Here is a 19,005-nt window from a genome sequence, read left to right as displayed (position 1 = left end):
GAAATCACAGGAATAAATTACATTTTAAAATATATTCAAATAGAAAACAGTTATTTTAAATAGTCAAAATATTTAAAATAAATGCAGGCTTGGTGAGTAAAAGAGGCTTCTTTAAAAAACATAAAAAATCTTAATCTTAAAAACTTTTGACTGGTAGTGTATATTCTTTTGTATCATTTAAATTTAGAGAATCTATGTATCATCTATCTATCTATCGTTCTATCTGTCGTTCAGCTGTTCTATGTGTGTGTGCGTGTATATATAGCATCATTACTCCAGTCTTCAGTATGTATATATAATTCAGGGTAAAGAGCATGTCCGAGTGAGTCTTTGTCAGTGAGTAATCAACCTCACTGTGGAACTCAATGTGCAAAACCCATGGCTGAAATATTATTTATGTTTCCATAGTAATCAGCTGTGGTCTGTCCCTTGTGGTTGAGGCCGAGAGCAGATCTCTCCAACCCACACTCAAACACACAGGTACCCATAGCATAGAGTGTTTATATCTCTGGCATCAGCGCTGACGGCAGCGGGCATGTTTTTATGACAGTCAATGGCCAGTGGCCACAGCGAGCTCTCATCGCTCCCCCACTCCACTGTAGACACGCTAACAAACCTGAGCCAAGTGCCTCAGGCCAGCGGTCTCCTGCTCTCCACCCCTCCTATGTCCTCCTCCCCTCTGCTTGCATTTGGCAGGTAGTCAACTCAATTTCTCGCCTGCTGATTCTGCGTCTCCCCACCTCTCCTCCTTCTTTTCCTCTTCCTCTCTTCATTTTCTCTGTAGAAAAGGGGGATTAAGAGATGACGATCAAATTCGTAGTTGCTTGTGGTTCTTTTGCTAAGGCCTAAAATACTCCCATTGTCTATTTTCTGCCTTCAAATTCTACTAAAACCCACACATACAAATCAAAAACATATCTAAATGTATTCACCCGTTTTTTTTTTTTTGTTTTTTTTTTTGCGCTTTCTTATCCTTATCTTTCCATCGTTCTATTGTGTGCAGAAACTGCGTTCCCCCTGAAACTGTGTTCGTATGTTGCGCAGAAGTGTATGTTTATGAATATTAATAGGCCTGTCGGTGTGACAGATTGGCTGTGTGTAAAGCTCCAAATGAGTACAACATTTTTCTTGAATGTAACTTCACTCTCCAGTGGATTGGTTGCTGTGGCAACAGGCCTGTTTGTTGTGGGTGGGAAGCAGAGACAGACAAACACCAGCATCTGGCGGACTGGCCTCTCTTCCAGGATTGTGTGGCGCAACCCTGCATAGCATGTTCAGGACAGGCATTCATACTTACTGTGCATTTGACACATTGTGCATTTTTTAAAATGATTTAAAGGAATAATCTGGGTTTAGTTAAAGGAGAAATTCACTTCCAGAACAAAAATGTATAGATAATTTACTCACCCCCTTTTCATACAAGATGTCTTTCTTTCTTCATAAATTATGTTTTTTGAGGAAAACATTTCAGGATTTCTCTCCATATAATGGACTTCTATGGTGCCAAGGAAGAAGGGTCTTATCTAGGGAAACGATATTTTGTTTTGGTTATTTTCTAAAAAAAAAAAAAAAAAAAAAAAAATGATGTACTTTTTAACCTCAAATGCTTGACTTGTCTAGCTCTGCATGTACTCTGTGTATTCCGGTTCATGACAGTGAGGGTATGTTGAAAAGCTCCCATCTAATTTTCTTCTTTGAAATCATCCTACGTCGCTGTTTTACCTTTTTTTTTTTTTCTTTTTTTTTTGTAAAGGGCGTTTGATCTTCTTTGCACATTTACTTTGTAAACGCCGGGTTAGTACTTGCGATGTAGGACGATTTTTTGGACCTACCCTAACTGTCTTGAACTGGAATACACAGAATATGTGCAGAGCTAGACAAGATGAGCATTAAAAAGTATATAAATTGTCAATTTTTTAGAAAATAACCAATCATTTTGCTGGATAAGACCCTTCTTCCTTGGCTGGGATCATTTTAAACCCTTTGAAGCTGCATTTAAACTGCATTTTGGAAGTTCAAACTCGCAGGCACCATAGAAGTCTACTATATGGAGAGAAATCCTAAAATGTTTTCCTCAAAAAACATAATTTCTTTACGACTGAAGAAAGAAAGACATGAACATCTTGGATGACAAGGGGGTGAGTACATTATCTGTAAATTTTCATTAAGCTCGGTTGACAACATTTGTGGCATGATGGTGATTACCACAAAACATAATTCTGACTCATCACTTACAAGTGAATGAGGCCAATTATTTTAGGATTTGCAAGCAGAAATGCTTAAAAAAAACACATATGGCCCAATATGCGCTAAATTTGGTTATGAGGTCACCATTAGTGCTTAATCCTGTTTTGTACTCACACAGTTCAGTAATTTACAGGTGTGACAAGCACATTCTACAACCAGGTTGTGACACAACTTAAACTTGCTTTAGGTAATTTTTAGACTTTATGACTCTTAAAATATTTTTTAGACTTTATGACTGTTTAATTAAAGGATTACTCTACTTCCAGAATAAAAAAATCCTGATAATATACTCACCCATGTGTCACCCAAGATACTCATGTCTTTCTTTCTTCAGTCGCAAAGAAATAAATTTTTTTCAGGAAAAAATGCCAGGTTTTTTCTCCATATAGTGGACTTCAATGGTGCTCAATAGATTGAAGGTTAAAAATGCAGCTTCAAAGGGCTCTAAACAACACTAGCTGAGGAATAAGGGTCTTATCTAGCTAAACGATCTGTAATTTTCTTTAAAAAGTAATATTTATACACTTTTTAACCACATATGCTCGTCTTGTCTAGCTCTGTGATGCGCGTACGTACTCTGTGTACTCTGGTTCAAGACAGTTAGGGTATGTTGAAAAAATTCCTCATTTTGTCCTTCAACTTCCAAAATCAACCTACATCGTTGTTTTTCTTTTTTCTTTTTTGTAAAGGATGTTTGACCCTCCTTGCATGTTCACTTTGTAAACACTGGGTCGGTACTATTTCTGCAGCGATGTAGGGCCATTTTGAAGTTGGAGGAGAAAATGAGACATACCCTAACTGTATTGTACCATCTGGAGGTGTTATATTTATTGTCTTTTGTGTGAACAGGCCTTTATTCTACATGTGCTGTCACTAACTTGTACCAAACCCAGAGTATTCCTTTAGCACCAGCTCAGTGGGAAAAAACTGCTGTTGAAACATTGTAAAATGATGTTTGTGCTACGTGCTATATGCTACTAAGTCCTATGTGTGGAGAACAGCTGTTTGTTCTTGTGATGATTACACACATCTGGGTCTTTCATGAGAATTTGAAAGATTCTGTCAGGCGTTTATTAATTGCTATGGGTCTGTGCAGTTCTCAGAGTGACTAGCTGTGGGAAACCCTGTGAAAAGATCACACTGATGAAGTCAGTGGAAAACCAGCATCAAATGTATTTCTTATCTGCTGCTTGCTGGCAAGGTCGACATGCTCAGCATTATCACTATTGCTGTAGGTTAAACTAGATGCAAATAAATAAATAGTACTTTAAAACAAGCAAGAATGCATTAAATTGATCAAAAGTGACAGTGAAGAAAAGTGAAGGCTTTTTCATCTAAACTTTTTATTCATCAAAAGAAATGTATCACAGTTTTCACAACTGTTATGTCTAAGTAGCATAACATAACTATTAGTAGGACATAATGATTTCATCTTCATTCTAGACTAAACGTAGTACTCTAGTTCTTGCTGAAATTTGGTAGATTTAGCCTGCAGTTTTGATGTCAACCAGCAGGGGGCTCTGTGTGGAAATGAATAGCTCAGACTGTGATTACATTGGGTAAAACAGATTATTTGTCCTAGAATAAGTTTCCTTAGAGAAGGATGAAAGATTTAACAGACACATAGTAATGTTATGGTGTCATAATGGACAGCATGCCACTGCTCTTCAGAAAGCTCAGAAACTCTTAATTTATGGTTTGTTATTCCATTAAATGTGTCATTTGATGAATGGAATTACAACCTCAGCCTGTCTGGTATAAAATATCTTTGCAGATTTTCATAGAATATCCACAAAACACACACCATTTTTGTCAATGCAATGAGCACGTGGATTCATGCCTTATTGTGTTTTTCTTCACGCCATGCTGATTAGCAACTGTACCACGCTTAAAGCAGCAAATCCCCAGACGAATGTGATTGCACATGGACGGCTGGTTACTGGATGGCTTGAATGCTGAGTTCCAGTGTGCCAGGCTAATGCAACTGAAAGAAACACTCCAGCTAATAGCTGTTTACTCAGTCATGAGCAAAACAGCCAAACAGGGATAAATGATCCTGGCATTTCTGTACCCTCCAGTGCCTGGAACGCCAAAAGAGTTTAGAGATGTAATGACAAAAGCAAGTGTTTTAGGAAAACATTTCTCTGAATTGTGAATTGAGAGGAAATACCAAGTTTATGTATATATTATGGGCATTTCCTCCGAGGAGGCAGTGTCTTCTCAAAATATTGGATTTTAAAAAAAAAGTAGTACAAAAATAAAGCAACACCAGTATTACAAAATATAACATTCAAAAGTGTACAAATCACTTCTTTTTTTTTTAAAAAAAAACTTTGTCTAACAGCAACACCAGCAGGTAAAGTTACAGCGGGAGTCTGCATCTCTCTCGCCTCCCCTGAGCCCATTGAGTTTTAACAGAGCCCTTAAAGCATGCAGTGAGTTTGGTGAGGGGTAATTGGGAATGAATGGGGGAAAGTCACGTGAAAGGAGACAATGCCTCCATCGCAATGTGATCGGATATGACTGGTTTTGTTAGGCTATGATTGGTTTATGCGATAAATCCTGCCTCTTGTGTTTGTGCACGTTCCGCATTCGGAAATCAGTTTGAATAAAGAATGTATATAACTCACAAACTTAGATATAACCACTTTATGTCAAAATAAGGCTTAAAATTGCATGGAAACATGATCTTTGTGAGTTTTTAGTGAGTAAACTAAGAAATCTCTGTGTCTGCAAACAATATTTACCGAGCTTTGATGACTGATGATCCGGAAAGTTCAAAAATAGGCCTAGTTAAAAGTTAACTATTAAAAAGAACAGCTGAACGTAAGTTCACAAATAAAATTTGAGTCAGACTAAATCCAGAAGAACTATGGCAACATCTCCAAGATGCCTCAAGAAACCTAACTGCAAAACTACAGTACTGTTAAAAGTTTTAGGCACTTGTGTAAAAATGCTGTAAAACGAGGTTGCTGTCAAAATAATGTCATAAATAGATTTTACTCCTATTAACTAAATTAAATCAACATTTGGTGTGACCGTCCTTTGCATTTAAACCAGCTTTTGCCCAAGGGTGCATAGTTTTTTAGGTAGCTTTGCATGTAGGTCTCTTGAAGCATCTTGGAAAAGTTGCCATAGTTCTTCTGGATTAAGTCTGTCTAAATTTGTTCTGTTTCTTCATGTCATTCCAGACAGACTGGATGATGATGAGATTAGATCTCTGTGTGGAGCACTGGTTGTTGTCAGACTCCTTGTGCAAACAAAAATCTCACTGGATTTTTACAGTTAATGGATGTTTGGAAATGTAAACTAACATGTATACATGATATGAGGATTTCCACTTGTAACTTTCTTTACATTTATCCCTCATGTCTTGGCAGGACATGCAGGTCTGAATACTGTGATTACTTTTGTGTTTTTGCAACATCAGCATGAAGCATGAAGACGCGATCAGGATGAACATGTATAGACAGCAGAATGCTCATCTTGCCTTGAGATCTGAAGCAGACATGTGTCTCTCACACAGAGCATACCATATTTGTTTTCTGAAGCTGTATGTTGTTCAGTGCAGCTGGAGTGAAGCCTTCCTACTACCAGCATGAACCAGAAAACACACAAACACACTTCTAAGAGTATTCTGTTTGAAGTTAGTACTGGCTGCTGAAAAGTCGCCCATATTATGACTGACCCTGAGGTAACATGACACCTTCCTGAACTCTGACAGTGCTGTGTGTCATTGGTTGAATTCAACTGGATGAAACAATTACATTTACTATTTAAACAGAATGCCTAACAATTAATTAGAGCTTTACAGCATTTTCTTTAAAGATTAAAAAAAAATACAATTGTATGCAAATACGAAACACACTCATAAATCTCACTTTAATTAAAGTGACGGCTCATATCCTGTTGTAGCAGGTCATTAAATGTGTATGGCCACTTTGTCCCTGTTTATTGCTTTTAGTCATGTCTGCAAGTGTTTTTATCATTAAAATATTACTCATGAAAATGACCTGGTTAGATCACTTTAGGGTAAGGTAACACACTTTGTTATATTTGTTATGATCTCATTTCATCCCGTATTTCTTTCTTCTGCTTACCAATGCTGTATTTATTTGATCGAATAATATGATTGAAGTGTCATTTATTCCTGTGATGGCAAAGCTGACTTTTCAGTAGCCATTACTCCAGTCTTACAGCTTTCTTTTGTAACATTAAAAATGCTTTTACTACCATTTTTGATCAGTTTAATGCACCTATTCTTAATGCAAGTATTAATTCCTTAAATAAATGATTGTGACCCCAAACTTATGAATGGTAGTGTATCATCATCTTTATTTCAGGTGTTTTTTAAGAATATGTTTTTTTTTTATACTAAGCTTCAGCTGATCCAAAACATCCAGCATCACTGTAAAGCTGCAAATGTTACCTTATGCTCATTAAACATATCCATACTTCATAACTTTATTCAAAGTAGCTTATCATAGCAGAACAGTGAATGTTTTGCTGTCTACTGAACCACAGACTGCAGGTGGCCAGTGTTTTGGCACTTTCAGTATAAACAGATCCAGTGAGCCGGGCCAAACTGGCCCCAGTAGTTCCGCCACCAAGCATGTGGATCACTGGAATACCAATCACAGGCCTGCAAGAGAGCCACTGTGTGTATCTTACACAACAACAACACCATCGGCACCACAGGTGCAGAAAAAGAGATTTCAATAGTTTGCATGGGATAAGGCTTGTTTTACAGGTCAAAGCAATTTTGTGCGCTCAATATGTCTGGAATGACTGTTTGTTATGATCTCATTGCACACAATGACAGACTCACGTGTTTTTAGTCTATAGAGCCACTTTCCCATATTTGATGTTGGTTATATTTATAGGTGGTGTGAATCGGGTACAGCTGTGTTGACTTTCCCTTCTTAAGATCTATATGCTCTGTTGGCCCCCTGCAGCCTGGCGTTGAGTTAAGTGTTTCTTGAAGTATTGTGTGGAAGTGTTTTGCAATCCCTGTAGGTTACGGCCCTTTAGTTTAAGGTTTGAATCCGGATGGCGTCCCAACAATAGAGCCTTACCTTTGCTCTACCATTCAGTGCTGCTGGGATCTCTGTTTACTCAGCAGGGAACTCCCTTACAAACACGGTGACTTGACGCTTTGACCTCTTCCTTGTGCTCTCTGATCCAAACTGATTGACAGCCACTTTTTAAGCAAACGTTGTGCTAAGACAGCAGGTAAAGCACTTCCAGAATGTCGGATCAAACTGCGGTCCTCAGAGGAATTTTAAAAAGTTAATGTACCTGTTTACAAGCATTATAGATAATGTAAATGTGTATTGGTTGAAAGAGAGGCGAGCATGTGTTTTATATGTTTAGGCTATAAACACTAAGCCTGTTTAACAGCTGTTTTAGAGTTCCTGTCTGGGAAAGTCATTCCCCTTTTACCTCTAGCTACACTATGCATGAATTTCATTGAGTAAGTGTGTACACTTGAAGTCAAAAGTTTACATACACCTTGCAGAATCTGCAAAATGTTCATTATTTTACCAAAATAAGAGGTCTCATACAAAATGCATGTTATTTTTTTTATTTAGTACTGACCTAAAAACCTAAGATATTTCACATAAAAGACGTTTACATTTAGTCAACAAGAGAAAATAATAGTTGAATTTATAAAAATGACCCTGTTCAAAAGTTTACATACACTTAATACTTAAAACTGTGTTGTTACCTGAAACGGTCTGCTTTTCTTCAGAAAAATCCTTTCTGTATTTTTGTGTATTTAAACCCTTTCCAAAAATGACTGTATGATTTTCACTGATGCTTCAGAAGTAAAAATCATGCATTAAGAGCCAAGGGTTTAAACTTTTGAAAGAAATGAGGATGTGTACATTTTTTGTTTTTTGCCTAAATATCATATGTTTTTCATTTAGTTTTGCGCTTTAGAATCTACAGAAGATACATGTTTCCGAGAAGACAAAATAAGTCAAATTTACCCTGATCTTCAAATAAAAAAAGGCTCTTAATGCATCGTTTTTCCTTCTGAAGCAGGTAACAACACAGCATTAAGAATCAAGTGTATATAAACTTTTTAACAGGGTCATTTTTTAAAATAAATTCAACTATTATTTTCTCTTGTGGACTATGTAAACGTCCTTTATGTGAAATATCTTATTCAGGTCAGTATAAAAAATAAAAAATAACATGCGATTTGTATGATCCCTCTTATTTTGCAGATTCTGCAAGATGTATGTAAACTTTTGACTTTAACTGTATATATGTCTTTGTGTGTGTGAGAGGTGACTTAAGTTAGTGAAATGTGGATGGTGCTTACAAAAAACTGTGTAGACCATTTAAAATACATTTTTAAATCAAGAATCAAGCATACTCAGTACTACTCATATGTTCATGTGTGATGTGCACATATGGATGGTTTCTCTCTGCCCCTGTATGACTAATGGAGAAATCTTCACATAGAACAAGAGGGACTCGTTCTTACTTTCCCTCTATCTCTCTTTCAGGCTGTTCTGGCATCTGTCAGGAGACTAGACAGCTGTTGCTGGTTCAGAGAATGTGTCTCTGGGAAGCAAAGGAGAAATAAGGGAGAGAAGAAGAACAGACATAGCCACTTTTTTGCAATAGACAGGCGTGACAGGAGAAATATCCAAGGCATCCACAGCTTTGAACATGCACATTTATTCACTTCTGCTCTGTCGTCTGGCCTACTGCAGCTCAAATTGCAAAGAGCTCAGAGGTTAGTTAGATTAGTGAAACCGCTGTGCCTTTAAATCTTCCCTTTAGGATATCCAGAATGGTCAGATGCCACATTACACGATATTTTAGAAAAATTATGATGTCACAGATTATGTTACATGAGGATGAAATTACTGTCTTGTTTTACCTATAATTAACTTTGTGACCGAAGGCTAGTTTTGTTTAGGATGAGCTAACACACTGACAATAATTTGTGCTTAACTCATCTGAAAGACTGATTTTTATATATATATATATATATATATATAAGTGAGTTGAGTCATATTTCTGATAATGCTAAACAATATTCAGTATAGCCTAATGTGAGTTAAGGAAAACTTGTTTTTTATGATAGTGAATGAATACCTAAATCTTATTGATAGGGTTGTGGGGGTCAAAAAGGTTGAGTACACTACTCTGTGTAAAACAGGAGGCGTGCTTTGAAGCGTTATGAATAGAGAATAGATAACGTCATGCTTCTGAAATAATTTTCTCATAGGCTTTTGTTTTTGAATGCATTGTGAGCAAAATGTCGCTTTGTTCCTTTGTGTCTGTTTATAGCGGGGAAAGTATTTATGGAAAAGCGAAAGGAGAGATGCCCTTTTCCAAAGGTTTCTGTGCGTGTCGTCATAGGTTTGTAAAGTTAGTTAGTGAGAAGGATCAGTTTGTCCTGTTTGTGGCAGTGAAGCGAGAGAGCGGTGTGTTGTTTGGGCGGAGTAAACCATTGTGCCGGAGAGGGGGAGGTTGGAGAACTCAAGCGCAAAAATCCGCTTCGGGCGTTTTCGTTAGTGTTGTTGCCGAATGGTGCTGTCGTGGGTACTTCGGAACGTTGTTTGTCTCGTTGGGATTGGCTTTGATGTTATTAACGTATTGTAATGATTAAATCTTTTTTAGAACGAACACTAAAGAGAACTCCCTAAAGTTTAGGTTGGTTCGCACCGACGAAGTGCCAAGTGAATCGCTGAGATCTGTCCGGCTATACTTGAGTTGAAGTTTGTCTGTACGGTGTGCGCTCAGTTGGATCCAAATGGAAAACATATCAGCGACCTTGATGAATATGTATTTCTGTACTTTAACGGAATACTTTGCATCGACTTTTGAACACGCACCACGGAGTAGCGAAATATTAACTCAGATTTAAAAGACTTCTGGACGCGTTTTATGGTTTTATGGTTTTTGGGATTAACATTCATCAACTTGAAATTTGAGGCTGTAAATCCATCAGTGTTTGACAATGGAGGAGGATCAAGTGTCTTCTCCCGAGGAGCCGCAGGCGGTCAGCGGCGCATCATCGGACAGTTTCTCCCGGCTCTGGTCGGACGTGATGGGGATGCTGGTAAGTTCGGAGTTGGGGGAGGGGTGTCACAGGAAGGCAACTTGAGAAAAGTCCTTCAACCCAAGGGGCTTAATTTATTGGAGCTCATTGTGTGTGTGTAGTGGATGTGCTTTGATGCCAAGCGCATGTTAAAGCAGCCCGCAGAAGCGTCCGAACAACTACAGCTAACTTTCTGTGAACAGGAGTCTTGAAACTTTATGGTTTCGTCTGTTGAGAGGCAGTGAGAAGTTTAGAAATCTCCAGGGAATCGTATCACATGGTATGTAACTGAAGTGTTTATTATTATTATAAGCCGGCGCACGTGTGGCGTCAGAAACGCAACGCAACTCATAAACAACACAGAAGTTTGCATGTGTTTTCCTTGTGGTTTCAGTTGAAGTCTAATGACCAACTGAATGTGCTTTATCCCACATATTACGAAGCTATTTTCATAAAAGTAACTATTTAGACACAAAATTAGTGGTTCGGGTTACTTGTAAATTCGCAAAGTAGTCTTGCATGGCAACACTGAAATCTATCAGGCCACAAAACGAGCATTGCAACAATATTACCATATTATTAGTGTATATATTAGTAACTAATCCATGTGTTTTCTTTGTAATGATTAGCTAAGGGATGTATACATCTTGGAGAGTTTGTTTCTCTCTAAAGCATTTTTAGTGTTTATTTTACAGGATCAAAACATTTCCTTGACCACTGTGGCTTTGAGTTTGGAAAATGATCTTAGTAATGTGTACAGTACCAGTCAAAAGTGTTTGAACAGTAGGGTTTTTAATGTGTTTTTTTTTTTTTTTTTTTTTTAATAAGTGTCTTTTGCTCACCGAGCCGGCCTTTATTTGATCCAAAGTACAGCAAAAAACAGTAACATTTTTAAATGTTTGTACTAAACTTTTTTTTTAGTATTTAAAATAACTGTTTTCTATTTGAATATATTTTAAAATGTAATTTATTCCTGTAATTTCAAAGCTAAACTTTTAGCATCATTACTTCAGTCACATGATCATTCAGAAATCATTCTAATATTCTGATTTGCTGCTCAAAAACATGTATTATGTCAAAAACAGCTGGGTAGAATGTTTTTCATGTTTCTTTGATGAATAGAAAGTTCAGAAGAACAGCATTTATTTGAAAAATAAATATTTTATAAATGTCTTTATCATCACTTTCGATCAATTTAAAGCATCCTTGCTAAATAAATAGAATTTTTAGGATTCTATTCATCAAAGAATCCTAAAAAAATACTCAGCTGTTTTAAATATTGATAATAATAATGATAAATGTTTCTTGAACAGCAAATCAGCAGTTTAGAATGATGTCTGAAGGATCATGTGACTCTGAAGACTGAAGTAATAATACTGAAAATTCAGCTTTGATCACACAAATAAATTACTTTTTAAAATGTATTCAAATAGAAAGCAGTTTTTTTTAAATAGTTAAAAAAAATCACAATATCTCTGCGTGTGCTGTATGTTGGAGCAAATAAATGCAGTCTTAGTGAGCAGAAGAGAATTCTTTAAAAAACCTTAAAAATCAAAAACTTTTGACTGGTAGTGTATTCTCTCCAAAGACTGTCTCTGTTGTATTATTTGCATATTTCACTTTTCCTATTAGTTACAAATTTATGAATCAGTTCAGAGTTTTCATGTTTCCATTGAGACCAGATTGACTAGTGATAGCTACATTGTTATGTCCCCAAGGCTTAGTCATGGCTTCTCTGTCCTTTTTGTTTGTTAACTGGATCTTTAATTGCAGCTGTTATGTAGGAAATTGGTTAAAGTGGATATTTACATACAGTTATTCTCTAAGACTTTGTCAAAACCTTAACATGTCTGTTGTTAAGCACCCAGACGAAAGAGATAAAGGTGTGACACCCACTTCCAGTGAAAATGGATTTGCCTCTTGATGGCTGCAGTGTTAATTAAGCATCTAAAAAGTGTGTGTATTGCTTTTACGTCTAGGAAAGTGAGACTTCTTAATGAAAAAAGACCATTTCTATTCAATCTGATAAGATAAGCTGTAACACTGAAACATTAATGATTCATTTAGTTTAGAATGCACACATTTCTTCCTCCCTCAGGCGTATTTTATCCTGTGAAGTTACTGTAAGATGATGAGTCTTCTTTTTCTTTCTATTGAATATGTCTCATGTGTACTCCTCTTCTTACAAATTGCCCTACAGTGCTCTCTCCTCATCTGACTTTAACACTCACAGGATAGTACTAAAACCACATTGCCTAAGCAGCAGGTTGAGACATTACTTCTATGAAGTAGTTGTGCGGGAAAAGTTGCTGAAGTAGCACCTGAAGGTGTTCTCAGCTTGGCTTCACCCAACCCCCAACAACAAACTGCAGCTATTGTTTATGATCCTTGCAGCTTTAATTGAATCTTTAATCTTTTGGCTTTAAACGTCTCTTTTTAGTGGCATTCATCCACAGTTTGGAGAATTTAAATTCTGTCTTTGCTTCAGTTGTTTTGATTGTTTACATATGGAGATCTGTGCATTGAACTGCAGTATTTCTTAGTTTAGAGCAAACACAATTGAATACCTCACTGTATACAAATACATTTTTGTTAATGAAATTTTCATAACCATGTAGGGGATCATATACAGTCAGCTGGTCAGTATAGAAGGTTTTCGCTATGCGTCATCAGTTGGCCATATCGGTGGCACTGAATGTAAACAATGCAAATTAAATGAATGAAAATTGCATAATTTGCTGATTACTGCTGCTATAAATGGTTAGTTATTGTCATGGATTGGGCTGTACTAATTGGTCAGACCAGAAAAAACATTTGGAGTATGCTTGGACTGCCAAAAGTTATAACAAATCAAAGGGAAGAGAGCAAAAAACTGAGGAACAAAAGGCGTTTGTGTTTGGCCAAACTGAACTAGGATTTCCAGGTCAAGAATCTTGACAACATTCATGTTTGTTCATATCACTTCCAATCAGGTAGATGAAATAATAAGGTAATATCTTAATTAATACTGCTCGTATGTATCTTTACCACCTATTAACTTTAATTTGTTAATTACCTTATATCCAATATGGCTGCGCATCTGTGTACCTGACCAAACCGTGACATAAGTGCAAACCCTCTATTGTATCATATTGTGACATAAGTGTTATATACATAAGTGTTATATATTGCAACAATGACTAGTTGACTGTATCTTTCACTACAATGCAACCTTACAAGTAAATTAGTTTGAAATATTTATATACATTTCAAGTGAAGAAACAGATCACTGAGTGCCAAGCCTGAGTTAAAACTAGCACAGCTGTGTAAGAAATTAGTTCCCAGGGAAATGGTCAAATATACAGTTTACATACACCATGATTGACCAATCAGAATCAAGTATTGGACATGGTTAGACATGGTTTTAGTTAGGCTGACCAATAGACAGTCTGGGTTGTTTTCCTTTCAACTTTTACAGGCCTTTCAGATGTGACTTGCTAGCGAATGAAATGTTGTTTTGGTGGGTACTATAAAAGTCTATAAAAGTAAGGTTTTATTATGGCATGAGTACGGTTTGCAAAGATCATTTGTGCTTTCTTACGTACATATATTGCTACATTTGAGGCAGTGTTTAAGATTTACTATCTTATGCTAATGTTGATAAATAGCTTTTGTAGAACTGGCGGCTACTGAGTCACGAATTAAAGGTCTGAGGTTTGCCATAGTGCTTGCCAAGCTCATAGATCTCTCTTAATGAGAATACCTCTGTTTGTCTGTCATTGAATTGTGGTCTGTGTGAGTAAACTCGATTTATATGTGGTTCCCCTCATCTAAATTCACTTCAAAGGCAATTAACAGCCCGTCACCCTCATTTCAACCATCTGTTGGATTTGTGTTATGTTGTGGCTGCGAATGTTTTAGAGTGAAAATGATCTGTGAAATACAGTTTTGACATTTTAATTGTTTGCCTTATCAAATATTTCTTAAATAGTAGCAACTTTGAAGCTTGAGGTATGGTATTTGCATCTAAAGCAATATTTTTCAGTAGCATACTATGCATTTGAGAAGCATGTTATTACCAGGTTTGAACAATGCCCAAATAGGCACTATGCATGAGGCAGCAGTGTTCAGTAATTATATGTTTCCTTCACCATTGGACATTAGACAATGTGTGGGAGAGTGTCTGGCCGTATCCGCAGTACTTAAGCACCTTGACAGTAAATGATCATGATTTTGATGAGCCATTGCTCCCCGCCTCTGATTCCAGTTAATTTAACACATTCTCCACCCTGCATGCCACAGTCATTTCTCTCTCTCTCTTCACATTCCGTCCTTCCCTACCTCCTTCCTTATGCTTCCATCAGCCCTCTGTGGATATCCTGAGGAAGCCACCCTAATGAGGGTGCGTCAGGACCCCCTGACCAACTTCTGTCTCATATCCTCTCCAACTCAAATACGACTCATGTCCACTTCTCCCCTCCAGGGCGGCGCCACACATCTCACATCACCTACGTCAAGTGACTTCCCCATCCCCACGTTACTTTGAAGAGCGTGAATCATTTCCAGTCATTTGGTCTCCTTTAGTCTTTAGTACAAGGTCATTAACACTTTCTGGTGTTTTTGATGCAGAGGGGCCTCATGCTTTCAGAGTGTGTGAGTTTTATTTTGTGCTTAGTGTCGGAACACATGGGAATTAGCATTTATGATGAGGAGTGCTAAACAAAAGCAGACTTGTGATGTTCTCTGATTCTGAAGAAAGACACATTAAACTTGTTTTTTGGTTTGCTGTGTTACTCATTGTTCCAGAATCAGCAACTATAAGGGCATATTATGCAATCTCCATTTACACAGAATAACAATTGAACAACCCAAAAGCAAAAGAGAAAATGCTATTCAGCCTTGTAACTATCTGTTCTGGTCTTTCTTTCTTTCTTTCTTTCTTTCTTTCTTTCTGTTTTGAGATTTATAGTTAAGTTGTTGTAACCTCATCTCATGATGAAAATATACCTGTGGGAACTTTTTTGCAAGACGCAAAATAGTACCGCTATGTATGTTTCATAATATATTTGATGTGAAATATCCACTAAGTGGTGCATAAGAGTGTTTTTTTTTTTTTTTTTTCCCAGAACAAATGAACTTACATATGGTACATTTTATGACATTGGTTTTGTATGTGTCACCACAGTTCTGACTTGAAATGTCTGTTGAGTGTCGCTATAACTCTAATGTTCCGTGATGTTTTAAAATAACATGTCATCTGCGCTACACCTAAACATACCCGATAGTATATACAAAAGCGAATGTGATGTAAAAACGCAATCACAAGCATGTCGTTTTTAACTTGTTTTTCAATCTCTCATCTTTTAGCTTTTTCATCATGAGTCATGTTTTTCACGGGATTCGTACTCAAGTATTCCGCATCCTAAATTCAATTCTGTGTCGGCTGAGCTACCGAGCAAGCTTGTTAAGTATGGAAAACAAAACATATGGAGCTGTAATCATAACTATGTATGAAAACGATTATAAGTGCTTACTGTTTTAATGCCTCTAGTGTTCGTTTCTGTTGGGAACTGCAGGGATATGTACTTATTACGTATTTAGTGTTTTGCAAAAAAGTTCCTACAGGTACATTTTTGTCAGAAGATCAGGTAGTGTAATACATAGTAGGGGTTGACGATTATCGGTGCCAATATTAAGCATCTTTATAGTTATTGGTATTGGTCATTTTCAAAAACGATTTGCTGATAACATTTTTTGAAGTATTTAAAAAGTGTTTTTTCAGAGTCCTTGTTGTTCTTAAGTTTGACATTAATTTTCATTTTTACACCAGTCATGTATATCGGTTCAAAATATTGGTTATCGGGCCACTTGATCTGTAATAATTAGTATCAGCATCGGCCCTGAAAAACATAACAATCAACCCCTAATACATAGTAAATTATATATTGAATTTGAAAGGATTCATGGATGTTCAAGGTTCTTCATAGAACCACTGATGCTAATAAAGAACCTATTTTTAAGAGTGTACTACAAGTAGGGCTGGGCGATTTGGCCTAAAATCAAAATCTCGATTAATTGAACATTTTAACCCGATTACGATTAATGAACGATTATTTTATTCATTAATAAAATTATATTTAATTATATTTAAATAATATTTTTTTTTTTTTGCCCTCATAGTTCACTGACAAGTTTTGTACAGTAAATATGCGCACATATTACAAGTGAGAGATTTTTGAATGAAGGGTGCACACACTATCAACTATCTATGATTATTTATTGAACATCAGTGTTGAACAACTGAAATTAAAGCACACATTGCTTAAAATGAAAAGTCACATTTTTCTTAAATTAGTGAAAATAAATAACTTGCACTTTTGGAAACAAAATAAATTATTTATAAAATAATAATAAATATTAAAAGTAGAAAATAAGCAGTATCTCTTCTAAATAAAATTACTCTTGTATATCCTGTAAATACTTTTTACTGTATGAATACTGTTTAAGCTCTCCATCGACATGTCAGCGGAATAACGCAACGTAACGGAGCGAGGTCACGTGACTCCACACGCAGTAGTGTTTTTAAAGGGAAAGTAATTGAAATAATTGACCTGGAAAAATTTGATCGATTATACGTTCTGAATGTCGATTTCGATTACTTTTCGATTAATCGCCCAGCCCTAACTACAAGAAAATATTCTAAACCAAAGGGCTTTGACTGACAAAAAAAACTGATATCTTATCAAACTCATACCACTGCTGTACTGTTTTTTTAATCCTCAAGTTGTTGAGCAAGTTCTCCCCACCATATGCAGTGCATGCTTCTTATGAATTCCTGGAATTAGTCAACACATTTGTCACAGTGCAAAAGAACTGAATTCAGGACTGTGTCCAAACCTCTAATGGCTCTGTAGTCTTCACGCTGCATTCAGAATGAAATGTGTTTCCCTTGATTTGAGTGTTGTGAAAAGAACAGCTCTTATCAGATCTGCTCACCCATTTCACAATGAGTACTCTATATGAATGCATTTGAGTTTTGTTTTAGGCCGTTGAAGAATAAAAGGTTTCACCTAAAAAAAACCTCTCTCAGCAAAAGAGCCAGCAGGGGAAATATCCTGATCTTGCATTGTTTTTGCAAAGCTCAGGCGTAAGTCGTAGGAAGAATCTACAAATGGCTTGAAGTCAGTTAATGTTTTCTTCCTCAGTTGTGTAGAAGGGTAATCAAATATGCCTTTCCCCTCTAAGGACTTTCATGACCCATAATGCTGTTTCTGAGCAGGTGGGCTGAGCGACTGAAAGGAATGTAGGTTAATTAATTAGCTTGGGTTCATTGCTGTCAGCCTCACCCTTAGATTTTCTTTTTTGATTTTCTTTCTCAACCTCATACCAGACATAACATTATATTTGTTACGATGACCACATCAAAGCTTTGTGGCTTAACTGTACAAATGCAGTTTCATCTAAAGGAAGTGTGAATTTGTGGTTGGCTTCTCATATGGACAGCTTCTCATATTTGGTGCATTTTATTGTAAAACAGTAATGTTTGATTGCATAATGTGGGATCTGTCTCTCTTCCAGTCATTGTGACCTGTTCCTCTGCTTTCTGTCCTGGAAGCAGACGTTCTTGAGAAAGAATGTTGCATGTCATTATCAGAATCAGAATCAGAATCAGAATGAGCTTTATTGCCAGGTATGTTTGCACATACTAGGAATTTGTTTTTGTGACAGAGCTCCACAGTGCTACAGAATGACAGTGACAAGACGATACATATTATAAAAAGAACAATATAGAGGTATACAAGACAGACAATGTGCAAAAATAGCAAAGACATTTGAATGGAAGTAAGTATGTGCTTTAAATAAATAACGGAAAAATGAATAAAGAATGTATAGTGTTGTATGTTCCACGATCAAGTGTTCATGAGATGGATTGCCTGAGGAAAGAAACTGTTTCGGTGTCTGGTCGTTCTAGTGCTCAGTGCTCTGTAGCGCCGACCGGATGGTAACAGTTCAAAAAGTGAGTGTGCTGGATGTGAGGGGTCCAGAGTAATTTTGGCAGCCCTTTTTCGTACTCTGGATAAGTACAGATCTTGAAGGGTAGGGAGGGTTGTACCAATGATTCGCTCAGCAGTCCGGACTATCCGACGTAGTCTTCTGAGATCAGAATTTGTAGCTGAGCTGAACCAGATGGTAATTGAAGTGCAGAGGACGGATTCAATGATGGCAGAGTAAAACTGTTTCAGCAGTTCCTGTGGCAGGTTGAGTTTCCTCAGCTGGCGGAGGAAGTACAGCCTCTGCTGGGCCTTTTTCACAATGGAGTCTATGTGAATGTCCCACTTCAGGTCCTGAGAGATGGTATTTCCAAGGAACCTGAATGACTCCACTGTGTTTACAGTGCTGTTCATGATGGTGAGTGGGGGGAGAGCAGGGGGGGTTTTCCTGAAGTCTATGATCATCTCCACAGTTTTGAGCGTGTTGAGCTCCAGGTTGTTATGACTGCACCAGACAGCCAGCTCTTTTACCTCCTGTCTGTAAGCAGACTCGTCACCGTCCTGAATGAGGCCGATAAGTGTGGTGTCGTCTGCAAACTTCAGGAGCTTGACAGAGGGGTCTTTGGAGGTACAGTCATTTGTATACAGGGAGAAGAGCAGTGGGGAGAGGACACAACCCTGAGGGGCGCCAGTGCTGATAGTACGGGTGCTGGATGAGAATTT

General features: G+C 37.1%; 1 protein-coding gene across 5 annotated transcripts in view; it reads left to right on the top strand.

Moving 5' to 3' along the window:
* sash1a (SAM and SH3 domain containing 1a) overlaps positions 1–19,005 on the top strand; it is a 279,016-nt gene that overhangs the window by 206,533 nt on the left and 53,478 nt on the right. For 2 of the 5 annotated variants that reach the window (XM_073853111.1, XM_073853109.1), the window contains exon 1: positions 9,810–10,333. The exons of the other annotated variants lie outside the window; for them this stretch is intronic. In XM_073853111.1, coding sequence (XP_073709212.1) covers positions 10,232–10,333 — 102 coding nt within the window. In that variant the 5' untranslated portion in view covers positions 9,810–10,231. Of the gene's footprint in view, positions 1–9,809; positions 10,334–19,005 lie in introns of those variants that run through there. 5 annotated transcript variants of the gene reach the window in all.

The sequence above is a fragment of the Garra rufa genome, chromosome 13 (assembly GCF_049309525.1).
Source record: "Garra rufa chromosome 13, GarRuf1.0, whole genome shotgun sequence".
NCBI classification, from domain to species: Eukaryota; Metazoa; Chordata; class Actinopteri; order Cypriniformes; family Cyprinidae; genus Garra; species Garra rufa.
Note: the sequence above shows the minus strand (reverse complement) of the source record. Positions and strands in the feature narration are given on the sequence as shown.